Source organism: Alosa sapidissima, chromosome 13, assembly GCF_018492685.1.
Source record: "Alosa sapidissima isolate fAloSap1 chromosome 13, fAloSap1.pri, whole genome shotgun sequence".
Classification (NCBI taxonomy): Eukaryota; Metazoa; Chordata; class Actinopteri; order Clupeiformes; family Clupeidae; genus Alosa; species Alosa sapidissima.
Window position 1 is genome coordinate 31,154,212 of NC_055969.1, and position 20,952 is coordinate 31,175,163.

Here is a 20,952-nt window from a genome sequence, read left to right on the forward strand (position 1 = left end):
AGCAGAAACGAGAATGGAAGAGAAGAGAAGAGAAAAGGGGAGACCATTCAAAGGGGGTCGAGAAAAGAAAGTTTTCGGGGAAGCCAGTGATGGAGTCGTCGTCATGCTGGAGCTCGTCGCCTGAGTCCTCCTCGGAAAGAAACACGGTGTAGTGCCGCGTCGGACGGACGTAGCTGGTTGGACAAGGGAGAGAGAGAGAGGGGGGGGGGGGGGGGGGACAGAGGAGGGGATGGGGGGAGGAGGAAGAGAAGAGGAGAGGAGGCAGCCCCAAACCAGAGTACACACACAGGCGTGCACAAAAAGGGTACAGAGAGAGGGAACAACAAGGTGTGAGAGGAGGAGAGAGAGAGAGGAGGAAAGGGGGAGAAAGAGTTGCAGTCATTGTGAATTCAACTCAATTTATACAAGACCCTTCCAATGGAAATACCACTACATGATTACAGGATTGAACTGCATTTGTACAACTACAGGAAAGCACAAATAAAACAATAATAATTTGAGTTTAAAACAAATTATTTTCAGGACAGATGGTAGACTGTGAAAAGCAGTCCCAAAATCTTCCCATGGCATTTACACTGGGCTTAAGCCAGAGTTTACAGTGGGCATGACCACAGGGCTGTAGCCTTGGTGACAGTGTAGGAGCTGTTGATTGTTGTTGGTCAATTAGCCAGTTTTATCGATTTCAGGAGTTGTACAGACTAGTTTGAAAACAAGTCTTGACTCAGCTGCTTGTCCTACCTGATGAGCTGGAAAAACAAAACAAATATATACATTCATAGGACATACGTCGGTGTTCGTCATTTTTGACATGGGTAATGCTGAAAAACCACATGCTATTTGCATCTTTTGCTGCTCTTGCAACATGCCAGACAGTCCACAAGATGGCAGTGCACCTCTGCTTAAGAGGGATCGAAAGCATCAAGTCTCAAGGGATGTTAAGATAATTGGAGGTGCGTTCAAATTTGGCAAACAGTGGCGAATATTTGTGGCGAACATTTCAATTTAAACGATTTGGTGTAAACATTCCATTTTAGCGGAAATCCATTTGGTGGAAATCTACCTCCTAAAACTGTTTGCAAACGTTTGCAGAGACCTTAAGATTAACAGAAAACCTACCTCTGGTACCTCGAAGATCAGTAAATGTGCATCATTTTATCCTTCACACACTAAATACATTGTGGAGATATCTAGAACTGAGAAGAACATCCAGGAAAACTAAATAAGGGACCTGATGCTTATGGGCTAAATGCCAGAGTTGAGAGGATTCTCATCAGAGGAAGACAAAGCCCTTGACATATTCATATTCACAGATCCCACAGAGTGTGAATGGCGCAGTCAAATGACATAAGGCAAACACAAGTCTCGCGGTTAATGAGGCTTCGTTTGCGAGCTGGAGATTGGCACAGAAGGTGTGAAAGTAAGAACATCATAACCCCTCACGTGCCGACTTCTTCATTAGCACAAACTTTTGTTCACAGAGGAGCGGGGAAAAAATTTATGCATACGTGTGTGTGTGTTTCCTAAATGAAGTGATCAGCGTGCACACACACACACACACACACACACACACACACACACACACACACACATACATACACTCACTCGTGTATTGTTGAGACATTCTAAGATTGCATTAGACATTATTACACTTGTTCCACTCAGTGATAGTTCCTTGCATGTGCTTGTGAGTGATTAGTGCGCATTGTGGTCACGTGTGGACAGGGTTAATGGGAATAAAGGGAGCGCAGCCTGAGGGGATGTCTGGCACACGTGTGAAAGTTAATTAGTGTCAAACTGCACCTGCTGAGTCAGCCAACCACCCCCCACCACCCCCCACTCCACTCCACCCCACCCCACCCCACTCCACTCCACTCCACTCCACTCCACTCCACCCCACTCCACTCCACTCCACTCCGGACCCTGTCACCCCTCCCTCTCGTCTCTCTTGTCCCACCTCTCGCCCCAGCCCTGCTCGGCAGGCTAACACCCACCCCCGCAATCTCGTAAGCTGGGGTGTGAGGTCCAGGTGTGAAGACGAGCGATCCGCTCACACTTACACACACCAGGAATTATTCAAAGTTTCACTTAGAGCCTGGGAGGCAACAGGGCCTTATGTGGGGGACATCATGATGGTAATGATGTCCAATGAGAGTGATGAATCTAATGAATTTAGTATCGGTTTTGGTTAGAAGGACACGTTTGCAGTGCGGTCAAGTCTGGATCTGGATCCAAACTGCTACAATCCACTGCTTGGGTATGACTGTGTTAGCATGTGCATATGAGTGTGTGTGTGTGTGTATGTGTGTGTACATATGAGTGCGTGTGTACGTGTGTGTGTGTGTGTGTGTGTGTGTGTGTGTGTGTGTACGTATGTGCATGTGTGTGTGTACAGTATGTGTGTGTGTGTGTACGTATGTGCATGTGTGTGTGTATGTGTGTACAAATGAGTGTGTGTGTACGTATGTGTGTGTGTGTGTGTGTGTTTGTTTAATTGTGTGTGTGTGTGTGTGTGTGTGTCTTACTGTTCAGGACTGTTCTCCATGCCCACATTGCTGCGTGGTCTCTTGGCTACCAGTGGCCTGGGTGGACGGGCCTGCAAACAAGCGTGACATCTAAAATTACTGGTGTCCAACACTGAGGTCAGACAAAATGGACCTTCCATCAGTTTTACCATGTAAAATACCTCCACCATCACAGTGGAGGTATTAATAATAATCCTACACACACACAATAAAGTGCACACTTCTACATGCAAAGAAGCTCACTAACGCTCACATTCAATTGTATACTATTCACATATCACTCTTAACAGTAACACACTCCACACAAACACACACACACACACACACACACACACACACACACACACACACACACACACACACTAACAGTATTGGAGGGACAGTGGTGAGGATGATGACTAATGATGATTGACCCTCGCACATTTCTGTAACCTGTCGGCAACGCGCACCAGGTCAGCAAGGTCAACACCAACGCCAGGGGTCAGGAGATCAGATGAGCGGCAGAGGGAGAGGGAAAAAGGGCAAGAGGGAGGAGATGACAAGGAGTGATGGAGAGACTGAGGATGAGGTGGAGGAGTGAGGAAGAGGAAGACAGGTGGGGAGGGGGGAGGGGGGGGGGCAAGAAAAACTAATTAGCGCAGCGCTGAGCTGACAAAAGAGAAGTGGCATGGAGCAGCCTTAAGCTGGACTCAGGGAAATGAGGAGAGGACTTCATTAAGAGACAAAGAACAAAGCACAGAGCCAGAGAGAGAGAGAGAGAGAGAGAAAGAGAAACAGCAGGAGGCAATGGAGAGAGAGAAAGAGAGACAGGCACAGAATAAAGAAAAAGATGGGGGTTGACAAAAGTGCTTAATGGCAGAGAGAGAGAGAGAGAGAGAGAGAGAGAGAGAGAGAGACTGTATTGGAGCTGCTTGAAATGGAGATGGTGGAACCTGCTACCTAGAGGCTAGAGAAAGCGCTGCTGCTGCTGGAGAAGCTAGGTGAACCCTATCTGCTCATTAATAATACACACAGCCTGTCCAGGGCACAGTGCTGCTGACACCCAGTTAAGCTTTCAGAAACCGTCTCAGACACACTTTATCAGTCTACTCAACAGCCATGGTGATAAGCTAACAATATATAGACCCTTTCAACAATAAAAACAAAAACAATGCTTGAACATTCTATTTGGTTCCCAATCTACTTCCTCTGCATTAAGATAACATATGGAATGTTACAACGGAAGCCTTGTGGGGCCATCTATGATGCTGATAATGGAACTCTCTTGAAAGGGTCTATAGCAGACAAGCAATATATACACCACTTACATATACTTTCACATATACTGTGTATGTACATTCTATACAAATAAATCCTAGCATTTGCAGTAGATTCACACAACAGATAGAGTAGGGGTTTCCTGTGGAGCTGAAGACGAGACTGGAAAAGGTGCATGCTGCGGGAAGAGGTGGATGAGAATCAAAACACTTCTGGAGGGTTTCAGTCAGAGATGCTGGAAGTGCACACGAGAGTGTTACAGCAAGCCATTGGTGTAGTCTAGAGAATCAGTACACAATTTGCACACGCAGTCAAGTGCGTGCAAAGAGGAACACGAACACACACACACACCTAGTTAAGAGCATGTCCCAAACACACATACATACTGTACACACACACACACACACACACACACACACCTAGTTAAGAGCATGTCCCAAACACACATACATACTGTACACACACACACACACCTAGATAAGAGCATGTCCCAAACACACATACATACTGTACACACACACACACAGACACACACAGCAAGTGAGATTGTGAAGTTATTACGCTGTGAGTATGCCCCACATGGAGGAAGGAAGGAAGCCAGAATGAGAATACCCACACTCACACTCATACGGCCCTTCAGACCAGACAGTATGCCAGTCAGAGTGCCCATGCAGTGGGCCATGCCAGCCTGCCCAGAGCCCCGCCACACCCCATCACCCCAAGCCGTCCAGGAGGGCTGGACAGGCTCAGGCAGGGGAGGGCAGAGGGGTTAAAGGTCAGAGGTTAAAGGTTGGAGGGGTGAGGGGGTCAGGTACTCACAGGTCTGTTGCGCTGGAGCTTGGGAGGAGGGGGGCGTGGGGGTGCTGGACGTGCAGGTGCTGACTGCGCCAGAGACACGCACGGGTCAGACAATGACAAAACACACACACACACGCACACACACACACACGCAAACACCCGCACACGCACACACACACGCAAACACACACACACACGCACGCACACACACGCACATGCAAACACACGCACACACACACTCCCGACACACACACACACTCCGGCACACACACACACACACACACACACACACACACACACACACACACACACACACTCCCTACCTCTCAAGATATACTGATATACTGTGCAAATATGAACATGTACACACACATATTCTCAGATACATGGATATATGTTTTTGAAGTCATAAACTGTAGTCAAAAACAAATGTGCCATCTATCAAAATTACCATCACATCTTACACACTCATCCTGAGCCATTCAGACAATGAGTTAAATGAGTCAAATGAAGTGTGATTACGATCTCCTTCACCTGCCATTAATCTGTACACATCTACACCACGGCATCTTTAGAGGTGCAGCATTAAAATATCATAATGGCTTTATTCACTGTAAAAATAAATAAATAAATAAATAAATAAACAAACACCTTTAATAATCAATCAAAGCCTGTATTATACTGTCATTGCCTTTATAACTATAGCACATCCATACAGGGATGAATTAGATTCACTGCTTGGTTACTCTTGGAGCATTCAAAATACAGTTCATGTGGTCATTATAATGGGGCTGGTCAAAGCCGTGCACAGAGATGTAAACGTATACTGTGCTGTGTGTCAGGCGACATGTCCCATGGGGCTATTTTTATACTGGTGAGCTCAAGAGAAATTTAAGAGAATGTTTAGCAAAGCACAATCGGTGTAACTCTGCTGACAGTGTTATTGTTGGAATCCCCAATATACTGTATGATGAAGCCTCCCTGTGAAAGAGGAGCCATCAGAGAGACCTGAGAGAGAGCAGCGATGTGGTGGAGGAACAAAAGAGGAACACAGGCTGCCTCCCCACCATCATCTCTACCTGCACCTCTACCACCACCCACACCTCCAGCTCCAGCAGGAGTGAGCGGACGGACGACACATCGAACGGGGAAGAGATGACAGCCACGTTGGCGTGGCGACGACAGCCACAAGCTCCTCGTTAATGATGACGGTAAGCGTGACGGATCAGGAAGAGATGCACACACACACACACAAACGTGCAATGCAAGCACGCGAGCTACGCGTTTGTGTGTGTGTGTGTGTGTGTGTGTGTGTACCAAGCAGGGAGCGTCTGTTGTGTCGGCCAACGCCAGAGGAGAACAGAGGCGCCTTTGAAGAGCGACGCCTGCGAGCCCATCCGAGCCCGGGGACGAGACGTGACGTGACGTGACGTGACGTGACGCTCCCGTGTCTTTCAACGGGGCGCGCCAAGTGACAAGCACACAGAGGCTCGGGCGGGACTCAAAAGACAACAGACAGACGCGGCGAGAGACGCGCGCTCACAGCTGATCAGCCCGTTCGTCAGGTAGGGGAGGAAACTGTCAAGCGTCTCCTGCGAGCGGAGCGGCAGACACAGGCAGATGAGGATGAGGATGAAGATGAAGAGATTGAGACAGGAGGCACGTTGCATTACTAGGAGGGGAAAGACTATTCTAAGCTTACAGATCAACACTGTCAATGTAAATTGAACACTGAATTTTAATGTGATTTCCTTTTTTGCCTCCTTGCTCTGTTGCCCCCACCCCACCCCCCTGGAGGTGGGTTCTGCTCGAGGTGGGTTCTGCTCGAGGGTGTTTCCCTCCTGTGGCGACTCTCCTCCCATCTGTGTGTCCTGGGGAGGGGGGATGGAGGTGACGCTGCTCATTGCTGGATTGAACAGCATTACATCAGTAGGAAAGCTGCTGGTTACCCTTAAGGGAGAGGGACTACAACTGAAGTGGAAGAACATTCAGTATTATGGAGGACATGTTCATTATGGCGCTATTATGGAGGAACAAAATAACTCCTGGACCCGTTTTTCTCTTAGCAAAAGCACACCTCGAAAAAATAAAAGATCATTCTTCGCTTCTGTGAATAGTAATCACTGATCCTGGATCTGTGTGCAACGGCATGCCGACTCTCTGATGATTGAGGTTGCTGATAAACCACCCTATGAGATGTCATCACCATGAACCCACCCAGAGAGATTATCACCATCTGCACATCACATCACTGTGTGATGGTGTGTTTGGGCCCAGGTGTGTAGCGCCCGACATCCCCAAGGTCACAGCCTGGCAGATTACTGTACACAAGGGCCACCACCTTATATGTCGCCATGGAGACGAGGCGTATATGCAGCGACTATTTCTAAAATTCTATTTACAGTTGAGGTATGAAAATAAGCAACGACTACAGGTTCTCTCTTACATACTTTACAAACACACTCACACTGTGAATCACACCCTATCAACATCCTGTCTCACATTAACGTCTCTCCAGAAGAAAAACACACACACACACAGAGTATGTGCAAAGATATTTTAGTGTTAAAACACACTCCTACACTCAAATATACGAGAAACACACAAACGCACACACAAACACACAGTGGAACACCAGTATATGCAGTGACATATATTCAAACACATTCAAACACACAAATACTATGATAGACTAGTACCGCCAAACAAACAACATACAAGCACATTTCTGCCCATACAGTACATAAAATCTGCCCCCTCCCCTCTCAGGCCCATTCCCCAGGCCCAGCCCAGGTCTTACCTGTCCAAAGTGCACTGTAATTGGCCGGCGGTCGTCCCAGGTGCGCAGGTCCTTGCCATCGGCGGAGGGGGAGCGCGTGGGCGCGGGCCTCTGTCCGTCCTCGCCGGCCGCCGAGTAGCCGTTCTCCGTCAGCTCCTGGACAGAGGGGTAAGGAGAGATGCAAGGCCAGGAATGCTCTTGGTGCAGAGTGAGGGGCAGAGATGACAGACTGCGGGGCAGGCTCGGCTGGAGCCAGAGTGTGTGTGTGTTCGGCGGGGGGGGGGGGGGGGGGTAGGGGGGGTCCGACGGGGTAGTAAAAAGGTCAAAGGTGACAACGAGAGGGGAAGGGGATGTGGAGTGAGTCAATGAAACGAGGGAGAGGAGGAGAGACTGTCAGCGCAAAGGGACGCGTTAACAATCAGAATCTCCATCACCACAGCCAATTGTGTGTGTTTGTGTTTGTGTGTGTGTGTGTGTGTGCGCGTGTGTGTTGTAGAGCTTAGGCTGTTATACCGTAGTAGCAGATCAAATGACTTTGAGAAGTGTTCATAATGAAAATGCATGTATCATTACCTTCAACATTTCAAACAAACTGAAGCAATACAAAAACTATTTTGTATCAGTTCAGTTATGCCAGAGGGTAAATTCACAGTGCATCTCAATAGAGAAGAGACAGAAAATTGTAGCAAATACCTTCTGCTTCAGTCGACTCTTCACCTCCTTGATGCCCATCCTGGCGTGGTCTTTGGCCTGTGGGCGACATACGCAAACAAACCTGGTTATGGCAACAATGGGACCAGGTGAGAACAAACCTGTGACCTGTTCAATGTACCAAGGCTAAAAAGGTGTGTGTGTGTGTGTGTGTGTCTGAATGTGATTCATATTCAATCAGAATGTGATTTTGTGTGTGTGTTGTGTACTATGTACCGGTATGTTATGTACTATGTATTGTTATGAGTGCGAATGTATGTATGTATGTATGTATGTATGTATGTATGTGTGTATGTATGTGTATGTGTAGTGTATGTGTGCGTAAGAGGGTGGTTCATGTCAGCTGTCACCTAGCGATCATGTGATAGCTGATAAGTAGCTCTTTTGTGTGAAAGGGACCACCACCACCACCACCACCACCCTCCTCATCTGTCAGCCTGCTCTCCCTCTCTTCTCCATCCCCCTATACCTGCCTTCATCTCTCATCTCCATCCTTCCATACATCTCTCTCTCTCTCTCTCTCTCCCTCCCTCTCTCTCTCTCTCTTCAAGTGGTGCCTGCTTTCATTCTAGCAAACAGCCAATCCGATAACACTGTCCATCCAAAGACTGTCAGGGGATGCTGGCATGCAGCTCGTGATCACAGGAGCTGCTTCAGTCTCTTCTGTTTATACAGGTTTGACATATGGAAATGTATAGGTGCACTATGGGGAAGTGTGTGTTCTTACACCAAAATAACACATTATATGTGACATGGAGGATTAAAAGCACTGCTGCGCATCAGATTAATTTGACGTGAAGTGAAGTGTGGATTAGTTATAAAAAAAAGTTTGTGAAACGATGAGCTGGAAAATCGTGGCAGAACTTACAAACTTGTAGACGGTTTTCATAGCCGGGTTGGCCTTGGTCCTTACAGTGTTGAATATCGCGCCACCACCCTTCTGTTGAAGAAACACACACCACACACCTCTGATAAGCCAGGCCACTGCAGAGCTACCATCCTGGTTCCTTACGGGTCTTCGTATTTCAACAGAGAATCGTTACCAAATTCTACTTCCTCATTGACTGACCAGTACACTTTCAGGAGTCTACTCCGAGTATGCGTACCTTCACTGTTAGTAGCCACTGGTGGTACACTTTGTCACTGCCTGTGGAACAAGCAACAGATGAAGGGTCAGAAGAAAACGAAGACAACCGCAGTCGTCAAGAGCAACTGACAAATGAGCTTGTCCATCAGAAATGAGTTTGTCAATGGAGACGGTGGCTCACCTGCATATTCCCCCATGTTGATCTCATCTTCAAACACGTCGCTGAAACCCTCTCCCGCATTCAGCAGGTCCAGACGGCCATCTATGAACTACACACACACACACACACACACACACACACACACACACACACACACACACACAGATTTCATAACGTCAACAAGTTTTTAAACAATGTACACATGAAGTGAAACAAGTCAAGTATCCAGTTGATGGTGTTTCCCAGTACCGTGAAGAACACCTCCATCTAATTGGCTAGTAAATGGGAGTGATGTGTGTGTGTGTGTGTGTGTGTGTTTGTGTGTGTGTGTGTGTGCTGGTGGATGGACCTGTTTGAAGAGCTGCAACTGGATAGCGTTCTGCAGGAATTGCCTCATGGCACTGGAGCGGTGGGCCACAAACACCTCCTCACTGAACGTGATGGGCTCCTCCTGAGGACAGACACACACACACACACACGGGAGGATCAGAGGCAAGACATAACATTGGGAAAGAGAGAGAGACTGTTCATGTACTTCTCCACCTCACTGTACGTACACACCGCTGCCGACTTGCTGCAAGCAAGAAGTGGCAAATCTGTCGGCGTCACGTTTTTGGCGTCTTGAGCGACTTGAAGGTCAAGCAGAACGTTGAAATGTGAACTTTATGCTAATGAGCTATGACGCGGTTCAGCGGCAAACAACAAGCAACGTAGAATGCTACCACGTCAGAGCGGCCAAAGCGTCAAAAGCTTCCCTGTGCTTTTTGACAAGCGTCCTTGACTGGGCGGCCAGAGCTTCTTTTGCAGCTCAAGTCGGCGGCGGTGTGTACGTACAGTTAGATGTAGGGTGGGAGTAAGTATTGTAAAGAGGCCAGAGAAAAATTCCCAGTGAAGTCTCATTGGTACGAGTGCCTTGTATTGCAACAGTATCCAATGATAGGATATCATAAAGTCTGCCTATTGTACTACAGTATACTCTCCCCAGTTGTCCTGCAACAGAATCAAAGCTAGATGTAGCCTGGCTCTGCTGTCCCCGACACACATAGACTGGCAGCTCCACAAGCATCCTGTGACACTCTCTGTGACATGTCCTGTGAGTGACGTCTTCTTAGGCTCTGCGACTTCTAATATCTCTCCCATTCTGACAAGTTCCGACTGCTTTAATCTACAGGTCACTGCATGGACGCCTGGTTCTCCTGCTAACGATCGCTCCCTCCTGCAGAGCCGAGCTGAATGCTAGAACAAGGTGTGCTAGCTTTTGGTTGTGGCTCATTATTGTCGGACTGTCAATCAACAGGGAGAAGAGTGGACATTACAAGGGTAGAGAAAGGGTTCCTGCTGGAACTGATTTAGATATCCTGCTGATCTGTTTGTTGGTATGACTATCTGTCATAAGGCAGGCACAGGCACAGGCACGCACGCACACACACACACACACACACACACACACACACCTCTCAAAGCAGATCAAAGATGGCTTTCCTTCAGGACCAGAGATCAGACTGAACAGGACTGTTTTCCTCTGCTAAGTCGGGAGATATCTGTCTCGAAAACTGAGCATCATTCATGTCTGTGAGACAGATAATGTTCATTCGATAAGTTGCAATAGCAGTTCCCACTGCCACAGCATTGTCTAAGTTACACTAAATAACACTTGCACAGCCTAAAATAGCAGAATAGAGTTTAGAGAACAACATTCCCGCTGCAAATCCTGCTGAATGCAATTCTGTGAAACATTCAGTACCTGAAAAGCTACCTAAATGTAGACACAGACTTAATCAGTTGGTGGTTTAGTTCTGACAGGAAAGGGTGGTGTACATTGTATAATGTACAATTCTATGTGTGGAAAGCATATTCCTACATCTTTGCTTAGTTATTGCTGTGTAATGCACTGTGTAAATGTGGGTGTATAATTCATGGATGAGTTGTGTGTGTATGCGTGCATCTGTGTGTTTTGCAGTTTTATCAATATGTCTGGACATACAAATTATTGTTGCTATGACTGCTCAGTTCTGTAGTGTATAGGTTTCCCTATGTATAGGCCTATCTATGATGAGTGAGTATGGGTGTGTGTGTGTGTGTGTGTGTGTGTGTGTGTGTGTGTGTGTGTGTGTGTGTGTGTGTGTGTGTGTGTGTGTGTGTGTGTGTGTGTGTGTGTGGTTGCTTTCTCAGAAGAGCGCTGCAGGCTTCATTACAGAAACTAATTAGCAGCCCAGGGGCCTGAGGCCAGCTTCAGCCACTGCTCATCTGAACGCCCACCACACACACTCACTCTCTCTCTCTCTCACACACACACACACACAACACAAATAAATAAACATAGTTCTACTGATTCAAATGTACACACTAACTGGAGAAATCAGTGCAGGTGAACTGTTCCATTCCACACTGAAGAGGTGCCCATCACACTCACAGATTATGGGTGAGGGTTTCATATGGGTAAGGATTTCATGCACGCAGAGGCCTTCAGACCAAACGCTCCAAAGGATGCTGTTTTAAACAACATCTGACCAGCAGTGTGCTCATATTCTGTGTTCATTGGATGCAACTCCTCATAATCTTCCTTCCTCCTGCATCCCCCCACCTCCCCCGTCCAGTTTGTTGCATTTGCTATAACAATAACCTGGCTACACAAATGATAACGATAACCTGGCTACACAAAAAAACAAAACATCCTGTAATTAGTTGAGCGTTCCAGTCAGGTGCTGGGTATGGTCAATAGTTACTATAAGCCTGTAGGTGGCAGTGCTGTACCAATATAGCAGGGGCCACCAACAACAGAACCCAAGACGGGGTGAACACACAGTAAACACTCACCAAATCTGACCAAAACACACACACACACACACACACACACACACACACACACACACGGAATGGTAAACTTACACCTCCTACACATTCCAACCCCCATACATATATGAGGACACATAAGCACACACAGAGCGCTTACGTGACTGAACACACACAATGCCAGTGACACACACCGCTTCACGCAACACAAAAGAGCACTTGTTTAACACAGCATTAATCCTAATGTCCACTGTCATGGATGTTTACAACATAATGCCCTCTCCGGCTCTCCGTAGCCTCAACTGAGCCACTGACCCCCCCCCCCCCCCGCCCCCCCCCCCCCCCCACCTTTCTCCCCAGCTCCGTGGGAGCTCTCACACACTCTGTGTGAGTTCATACCAGTTCATGAACTGTGAACAATGCGCTGAATGGCAACAAGGGCCCTGTGCCCTGCTCGCCGCTGCCTGGCCAGGGTGGACTGTGGGTGGGGGGACGTGGCTCGAGAGGTGCCTGTCCAAGCCTCCGGCCCCCGGATCAGGGCTCGGACCAGGCACCCCCTGACCGAGGGGAGAGAGAGAGGGGAGGTGCGGGGGAATGAGGTGGATGTGTGTGTGTGTGTGTGTGTGTGGTGTGGGGGGGGGGGGGGGGGGGGGGGGGGGGGATGAGGTGGATGTGTGTGTGTGTGTGTGTGTGTGTGTGTGTGTGTGGTGTGGGGGGGGGGGGGGGGGGAGTGTGTGGGAGCAGGCTCACTGACCCTAAAGGCAAGGCTAGCCATGTGGAATGGGGCACAGAGGAGGAGGGACGGGTGTGTGTGTGTGTGTGTATGTGGGGGGGGGGGATGAAGTGGCCATGTCTCTGGCCACCGCTCTAGTGCTGGTCCTGTCCAGGTCAGGGGTCAGGGTTCTGCTGATAGTAAACAGTGGGCATAATCAAACACAGGGTGCATAAGTGGTGGTGTCTCATAGTGGTGGTGTCTCATAGTGGGGAAGTCTCATAGTGGTGGTGTCTCATAGCGGTGGTGTCTCATAGTGGTGGTGTCTCATAGTGGTGGTGTAGTGGTGGTGTCTCATAGTGGTGGTGTCTCATAGTGGTGGTGTCTCATAGTGGGGAAGTCTCATAGTGGTGGTGTCTCATAGTGGTGGTGTCTCATAGTGGTGGTGTCTCATAGCGGTGGTGTAGTGGTGGTGTCTCATAGTGGTGGTGTCTCATAGCGGTGGTGTAGTGGTGGTGTCTCATAGCGGTGGTGTCTCATAGTGGTGGTGTCTCATAGTGGGGAAGTCTCATAGTGGTGGTGTCTCATAGTGGTGGTGTCTCATAGCGGGGAAGTCTCATAGCGGTGGTGTCTCATAGCGGTGGTGTCTCAAAGTGGGGAAGTCTCGAGCTCTCCACTAGGGTTTCGTTCAGCTAAAAGAAAATGATGCCTGTAGCGGTCGTTCTTAAGAAACCTATTGAAATGAATATAGCGTTTGAAAATAACTGAACTTTACAAAGAAGTGACAACCCTTATCAGAGAATTCAATCAAACTGTTGACAATTAGCGCGGCGCATCACAAAACGGTGTGTACTTTCATCTGCAGCTTTGTACAGATGTATTATGTGCCAGAGTTAAGATAATATTTAGCGGATGTGAAATCCTGCTGGCAGATCTAATCGGCTTTATCTTCATTTGAAGTGCGGAGATTTCCCATGGCTGATTGCAGAGGCAGCCAGGGACCGCTGGTGTTGATTGGACAGGAAGTTAAACCATTCTTGAGGAATTATAACAGCTCTCCGTACTTGATCAGCAGAGCCACAACTCTCCAATGGCCACAGCGGCAAAACCCCGATTTTACTCTTCCGACAGAGCACGTCTCAAAAGTATTCTCCCCCTTTTTTTTTTTTTTTGGTCCAGGCATTTTTTTTCCTGAGCAAACTGAGCATCCAATTATACATTCTTAAACATTTAACACGTGTAAAACTTCACAAGATATGCTGGGGAAAACAGTAGTGTTTATCTGTGCGTGTGTGTCTGTGTGTGTGTGTGTGTGTGTGTGTCTCTCTCTCTCTCTCTCTCACTTGCTCTCTCTCCCTCTTGTTGTCCCCCACCCCCACCCAGTGTATCTCTGCGTGGCTCTCTATCAGCGTATGAGTCTCATTCGGATAATTAGCTGTCAGTGAGCGGGCTGCTAGCAGCTTAGCACTGTCCACTCGCATCACGCTAATGAAACACAAGCCTCTCAAAATGGCCCCCATGCATGTCTGTCTGCCATAGAGCGAGAAAAAACGAAAGAAAAAAGAGGAAGAGAGCGGTGTGAAGGAAGAGAGAGAGGAAGAGAGAGAGGAAGAGAGAGAGGAAGAGAGAGAAAAAGCAAGGGAGCGAGACTCGGAGATGGTGCGAGTGAACAAGGGAGTAAAAAAGGAGGAGGAGGAGGAGGAGCAGGGGTCGAAGGAACACCTTTTCCCGCGGAAGGTCATTAAAGTGTTAATTCTGCTAAGCGTAGCAGTATGGAGATGTGGACTCAGCACACTATGCAACCACTTTCTGCTCATTACACCCGTAACGGATCCCAGAGTAGGGAGCAGAAATGATTTTATTTCCAAACTACTACTTCTTTTGCATGACAAAAAAGATTATGGGGAATGAGAAAAACGTGCTAAATACACTATGTGAAACAAAAAAAAATCTACATTTTTTGGTGAGTGAAATAAAAAAAGCTCGGGGAAGGAGCTGTGCTTGCATATACACAGACACAAATACAATACATGACCACAGTTCGCTAACAAATTCACTTCCACTCTTCCAGAATATGAATGCAAAACCACACTTATATTCCAACACAACTAAACAGATATGCATTCGCCAAAGCTCAGACACTTCCAAAACATACGATTCACTGTGTGGATACATTTACAGTATATGACTACATTTACAGTATTTGCATACTGTACTCACACACACTGCTTTAATGAATATTATACAAACTCACACTTCTTCCTTGGTGTTACATAAACACAAGCACACACCACTGGTCTCTCTCTGTCTCTCTTCCTAACACACACACACACACACACACACACACACACACACACACTCTCTCTTCCTGTGCCGTCTCCAGTGGGAGGCGGGCGAAAGTGAGTCGGGCTTCCCGAGGCCGCGCAGGCTTGTCGTTTCCGTGGAGACGTTTATGAGGAAATGGGAAAAACAGATTTGAGCGCACGCTTGGATGCAGCCTGCCAGAGCGAGTGAGCGCTTGTGTGTGACACGGCCCCGCATCGGGCCCTCACTACGCCCCGTCACACCGCCCTGTCAGTCTCACACACACACACGGATATGGAAACACACACTCACATGCACATACAGAATTGTACACACACACACACACACACACACACACACACACACACACACACACACACCATGGCCATGCATCGTGCTTCCATTACACACTGTCAAAATGAGCTGTCAGGGAGCATCTCCCGGCTTGGCACTTCAAACTGAGCAGTACATTACCCCCACTCTGCCACAGACACAGATACAGCCACAGCCACACACACACACACACACAGCCACAGATACAGCCACACACACACACACACACAGGTATCACATACAGAGTGCAACTGTCTCCTAATGTCTAGTCTGTCACTGAATACATGCAAATATATAGTTACACACTCTCATGCTTAGTACACACACACACACACACGCACGCACGCACGCACGCACAACACACACACACACACACACACACACACACACACCTCTCTCTCTCTGTCACAGTATACGTATATGCAAATACAGCACATAACGGTATTGTCAAATTCAATCTGTCATAAAAATGCAGGCAAATGTTGCACTATATGAGCATAAGCATATCCATTCCAATGAACAGCAGTGTAGACATTCTGTGCCATACATCCATCATAGCATGCACCCAATGGAAATAATGCACTCTGCTTATCAGTCAACTCACATTGCCTCCACATACATAAAGACGGCTTACTGTGTGCTCGCAAACTCCTCTCCACTGGCCTACATTTAAAAGTAATACCGTATGCAAAGAGCTCTATATAACCGCACACGCACACACACACTCAGTATGTCCGAGCCCTTGGCACAGGTAAGCTGGCGACTAAAGTGGTCTCGTTACGGTAATGGGCACAGCGCTGCGGCAGCATCAGCAGTGGTGGCGGCGGTGGGCTCTGGGTCAGTCTGGGTGGCGGGACCACCTGGTCAGGCATTAGCACATTAAATGGCCTGACCGTCCCTGGCGGCTACCGTGCAGATAACATCATTACAACCAGGACCACAGCCAGAAAACCCGGCACTCGCCCCTCATTACCTGTGTGTGCGTATGTGTGTATGTGTGTGTGTGCGTGTGTGTAACTGCTTAGTATCTTTCTGTGTGGTGTGTGCGTGCTCATGTATGCTAGGGTATGTGCGCTCGTGTCTTTCTCTGTATGTGTATGTACGCACACTTGTATGTGAGACTATTAGTCATCACTCTAAAAGTAGTTCATTTGCAGCCACAAAAAATTGGCCCTCTGCATAATTTTACATCTAAATTGCCCAACTTCTGCTCTGGCCAAAAGGTCACGGGCCAAACATGCCCACTCGTCACCTAAATCCAGCTCCTGCATATGACTACAGTCACCCCTGACATGTGCCTAAGACTTAGACTAGGAGGCTATGTGTCATATTTATTTCACGATTTCTGCTGTAATTATTTGTTTGGCAAAGTTAGCTCTGATTTAGTTGTGGGGCTGATTGCTAGTTTAGTCCACAACCACAGTAATGTGAGGGCTTATGCACAATGACCTCAGTAACCCAGGCAACAGGATGGGAGTCCACTGTAGAGATGGCAACGCTGCCGCGGATCTCATGAGACCACAAATCGTGGGTGAGTCATGTGACTGTGAAACACTCAGAGAAAGATAGAAAACAAGAGAGACACTGGGGTGGGCTGAACAGAAAATACAGCACCCTCCATTTTTATTGCCACCCCTGGTAAAAATTAGTAAAAAAGAGGTATAAAACATCATCTGTTGGCATTTTATCTTAGTTTCACAATGAAAACAACGAGGAAAAAGCCAACATTGCAGGGATGCAAATTTAGTCTGAGAAGAAAATCCTCATAAAGAAATAAATACATACAAAAATATACACAACAATTAATAGCACCCCTTCATTTAATTTTCTGTAAAACATTTTGCCATTAAAGGAGCCTATAACATATCAAAGTTAGAGAATACAATGTCAGGGATTTGAGAGCAATTCTCTTTACAGATCTCCGGATCGTCTGTACTGATTTTCTACAGTGTTACAGAGTTTAGATGAGGAAACTGACATTACCATGGTAGAAACTTGATTTTGTGTTCAGTAAACCTGCTTAAAGATCCAATACTTTTATATAAAATACCCAGGTATTTCCTGCAGTTCATGATACCATGAACCCTAATGAAGTTTCCCGGGCCTTTGGATTAAAAAAGTCCCAGAACATCATAGACCCTAAACCATACTTTGGCATGGGGCTCTTTTCTGTATAGTCAAGAATGCCAAACCCACCTTGAATATTTGTTGGCAAAAAGCTCAATTTTCTTTTCATCTGACCATTATAGAACACAATTCCAGGCAATGTACCAATAGCTTTTAGCAACTCCAACCTTTTATATTTGTAGTTAAATGCAGTTAAATCTTTTAGCATGAAGGTACTTCTAATGTTTATTTTTTAGACTTGGTGACCCCAAGTGGTTCTTAGGGAATTTTTGCCTCTCTTCCTATCCTCTTCACTGTGCGTAGGGGTGAAATAGACACGGGTCCTATTCCAAGCAAGTTTGTAACAGTTCCATTTGATTGGAACTTCGTAATGATTGATTACTGTAAATATGTGGCAGTTATGGGCAAGTGCATCTTTTAAATACCCATTTTCTGACTTACCAAGAATAATACATTTGATTTTCCATGTTAAGGAATGACTACGCCGTTTGATCTTTGTGTGACTTTATTTTCATACCTTAAAGGACAATGAAACAAAAAATCATGGATTGCTGCTTGAACATTGAAAAGCACGCTGATTGCCTCAAACAACTATAAAAGGGGAAAAATCACTTACATCTTATTTATACAAATGTATACGGTACGATTTTCTAGAGGTGCCAGTAATTGTGATTTCTTTTAGGATTTTTTTGTTCAAGGTTGGATTTTTCCTCATTGTTTTCATTGTGAAACTAAGATGAAGGGGCCACGGATAAAATAAAAAAAAACACTTTTTAGTCATCTTTACCAGGGGTGCCAATAAATGTGGAGGGCACTGTAGCGGTCCTCAAAGTTTCCTGTTAAAACATATCCTGTCTACTTAAAAACATGCAATATTATCTCGTCTACTCCCATAGTTATACAATGTATGAAACCACAACTCTTCTGCCATTATTATGTTTGGCAGACAGCTTGTCAAACTACGTGCTTGTGTGTACCAGAGTCTTCTGCAACACCTATCCGCATCACCAGCTGATTTTAACACTACTCGGACCCAGTCATCCCCCTCCAAACTCGTTGATGCGGAGGGGCTTTAGCACACGTTAGCCACAGGGTAGTGACAGATTGCAAGTGAGAGTACAGGGCTCCCATATGTGACATGAGAACCAGCTGGGCCCATTGTTGGGCGGCAGTGCTCCCCACAGGACAGGGCCCCGGCCTGGGCCGCATGGGGCTTTTCTTCCCCTGGCCACGGCACTGGGGGGTGGGGGAGGTGGGGGTTACGGTGATCTACATCACTAATGCTATTATTCACACCGGGGCCTTAACGCCTCACCCTCCTCAACCCCCCACCACCACCACCACCACCACCACCCCACCACCCTAGTGTGCACTCGGCCATGATTGACACCTATATTTGTTTTATTCATATTGTCCTGTCTAAAATATGTAAATCCGTCTCGGAGATGATTTTAAAATAGACGAATCGAGCCCAGACGATGCACGGATCAGACGTTGACAACATATGGTAGAATATTTTGAATAATCAGCGAGCCGCCACCTCTCCCTTTTCCCTTTTCCCTTCTCTCGTTTCTCTCTCTCTCTCTCTCTCTAGCTCTGTCTTTCGCACGTTGCTCTTCGCTTCGCTTCGGAGCCGGGTGTTTATGCAGGTGTGATGTTCACTTCAGCACGCTCCTCAAGCAGATACACAGGAGTCATCATATGCCACATCACAGGCACAAAACAAATGCACACACTCACTCACACACACTCACACACACACACATCACAAGTCAGAAATGCTCCCCAGCATCAGAGGCTTCAGACAGGGTGGCGCACCGCCTCTAATCCACATCTACCGCCATCCCTCTTTTCTGTCTTTCCATGAGGGACCCCTTTGCTTGTTCCATTAACTTCAAATCACTTTTGATTTTCCTGGTCGTTCCTCTGTTTATCATTCCTCTCGCTCAATCACTCACTCATGCTGTCGCAGATTCCCTCCGTCGCTCCACTGACTGACTGACTGCCTATCTGTCGTTCATTCTAATTCGATTCTATTCGCTTGTCTGCCAAAAGCTCTCACCGGTTCAATCTGTAGTGCGTTCCTGTAGCTGCCGAAGAGGGCAGCTTGGGCTTTGAGGAAGGCCCTGGACACTCCATCACCGGTTGTGGTGGAGACCTTCTTCAGACGGTTCTTCAGGGACGACACCTGCAGAGATAACAGAACCCATGTTCTCAGCACAGCAAGCGTGAACAGCACAGCAAAAAATTGCAGTTTTTATGAATTTCAAATGTTCCAGTTTGTAACAGAAAAAAAAACCCTGGTATGACTTTATTCTTAGAATCTGCAAAGCTCTGTATCCAAATTGAAGTGCAAAAAAAAATCTAAACCCAAATTAAAATGAAAAGATAGTGAGACTTTCATTTTGCAGGCAGTAATTCCTGGAGTGTTTAACTGTACACACAAAAGAAATGTGAACCCAGATATAAATGACCAATTTTTTCAGATGTGCGCCATGTTGAGGGGTTAGACAGAAGGCTTCAGTTCCCCAGGCCAGCGGCCTCAGGTAGATGGCTGTCCAATTCCATCGCATGGCCCAGCGACGTTGCCCCCAACTGCCGGAGAGCCGAGCGTGGTCGGCGGTGCAGGAGACCGAGAGAGCCAATGACATTATTCTACTTGAATAGCCTTTACGAGACGGCCGTTTAGGCTTAATGCAGCAAACGCATGCCCACAAGGCCTGAAGTAATCCATCCCGCTTTCTCTCTCTCCCTCTCTCTTGCTCTCACACACTCTGGCTCTTCTCTTTTCTCTCTCTCTCTCTCTCTCTCTCTCTCTTGTGCTTTCTCTCCATCGCTCTCTCTCCCTTCTGCTGCCAGCCATTAGGACCCCAAGGCCAAACCTTGTTAGCAAAGACTTTTTACCCCCCCCAAAAAAAACTAACCACTGCGGGAAAAAAAAGGAATAGAAAAAATTAAATACGTCGCTCAAAAGATTGGCAAAGAGGGCAGCGGAGCACGAAGGGATGCAAATGCTGCCATCGCTTTCCTTCTCCTTAAACTCAAGTGACAGTTCCACTAAGAGGATTTGAGTCGGGGGGAAAAACAATACAAAAAAAATATGTATATACACAGACATAAAAAATTGGACTTCACGAATAATAAACAAATGGAATTGACAAGGGGCCTGGGTTTTTCCGGCGTTCTCTTTCATGACGATTGGCATCCTGAGCGCGGCTCTCGTGTTGCCTTGTGGATCGGTGCCGTGTTTGTGGGTGCTACGTTTGTGTAACGAATGTTGTGACGACCCCAAACTCAAGAGGAGGCATCGGTATTGGTCCCCTGTAGAGCTCAGTCTCAGAGTTTCCTTTTTAAAGTAACACCAATATA

At 47.0% G+C, this 20,952-nt stretch overlaps 1 protein-coding gene across 5 annotated transcripts in view; it reads right to left on the reverse strand.

Annotated features, from left to right (window-relative positions):
* The window catches only part of dennd1a (DENN/MADD domain containing 1A), an 87,445-nt gene that overhangs the window by 5,213 nt on the left and 61,280 nt on the right, over nt 1–20,952 (reverse strand). For 2 of the 5 annotated variants that reach the window (XM_042059089.1, XM_042059087.1), the window contains 10 exons: nt 19,646–19,771; nt 9,664–9,765; nt 9,336–9,423; nt 9,174–9,214; nt 8,936–9,007; nt 8,050–8,106; nt 7,378–7,512; nt 4,599–4,661; nt 2,523–2,593; nt 45–173 (listed from right to left, as the gene is read on the reverse strand). In XM_042059089.1, the coding sequence (XP_041915023.1) occupies nt 45–173; nt 2,523–2,593; nt 4,599–4,661; nt 7,378–7,512; nt 8,050–8,106; nt 8,936–9,007; nt 9,174–9,214; nt 9,336–9,423; nt 9,664–9,765; nt 19,646–19,771 (884 nt within the window). The remainder of the gene's footprint in view (nt 1–44; nt 174–2,522; nt 2,594–4,598; nt 4,662–7,377; nt 7,513–8,049; nt 8,107–8,935; nt 9,008–9,173; nt 9,215–9,335; nt 9,424–9,663; nt 9,766–19,645; nt 19,772–20,952) is intronic. The other 3 variants (XM_042059088.1, XM_042059090.1, XM_042059091.1) reach the window with 3 other exon arrangements.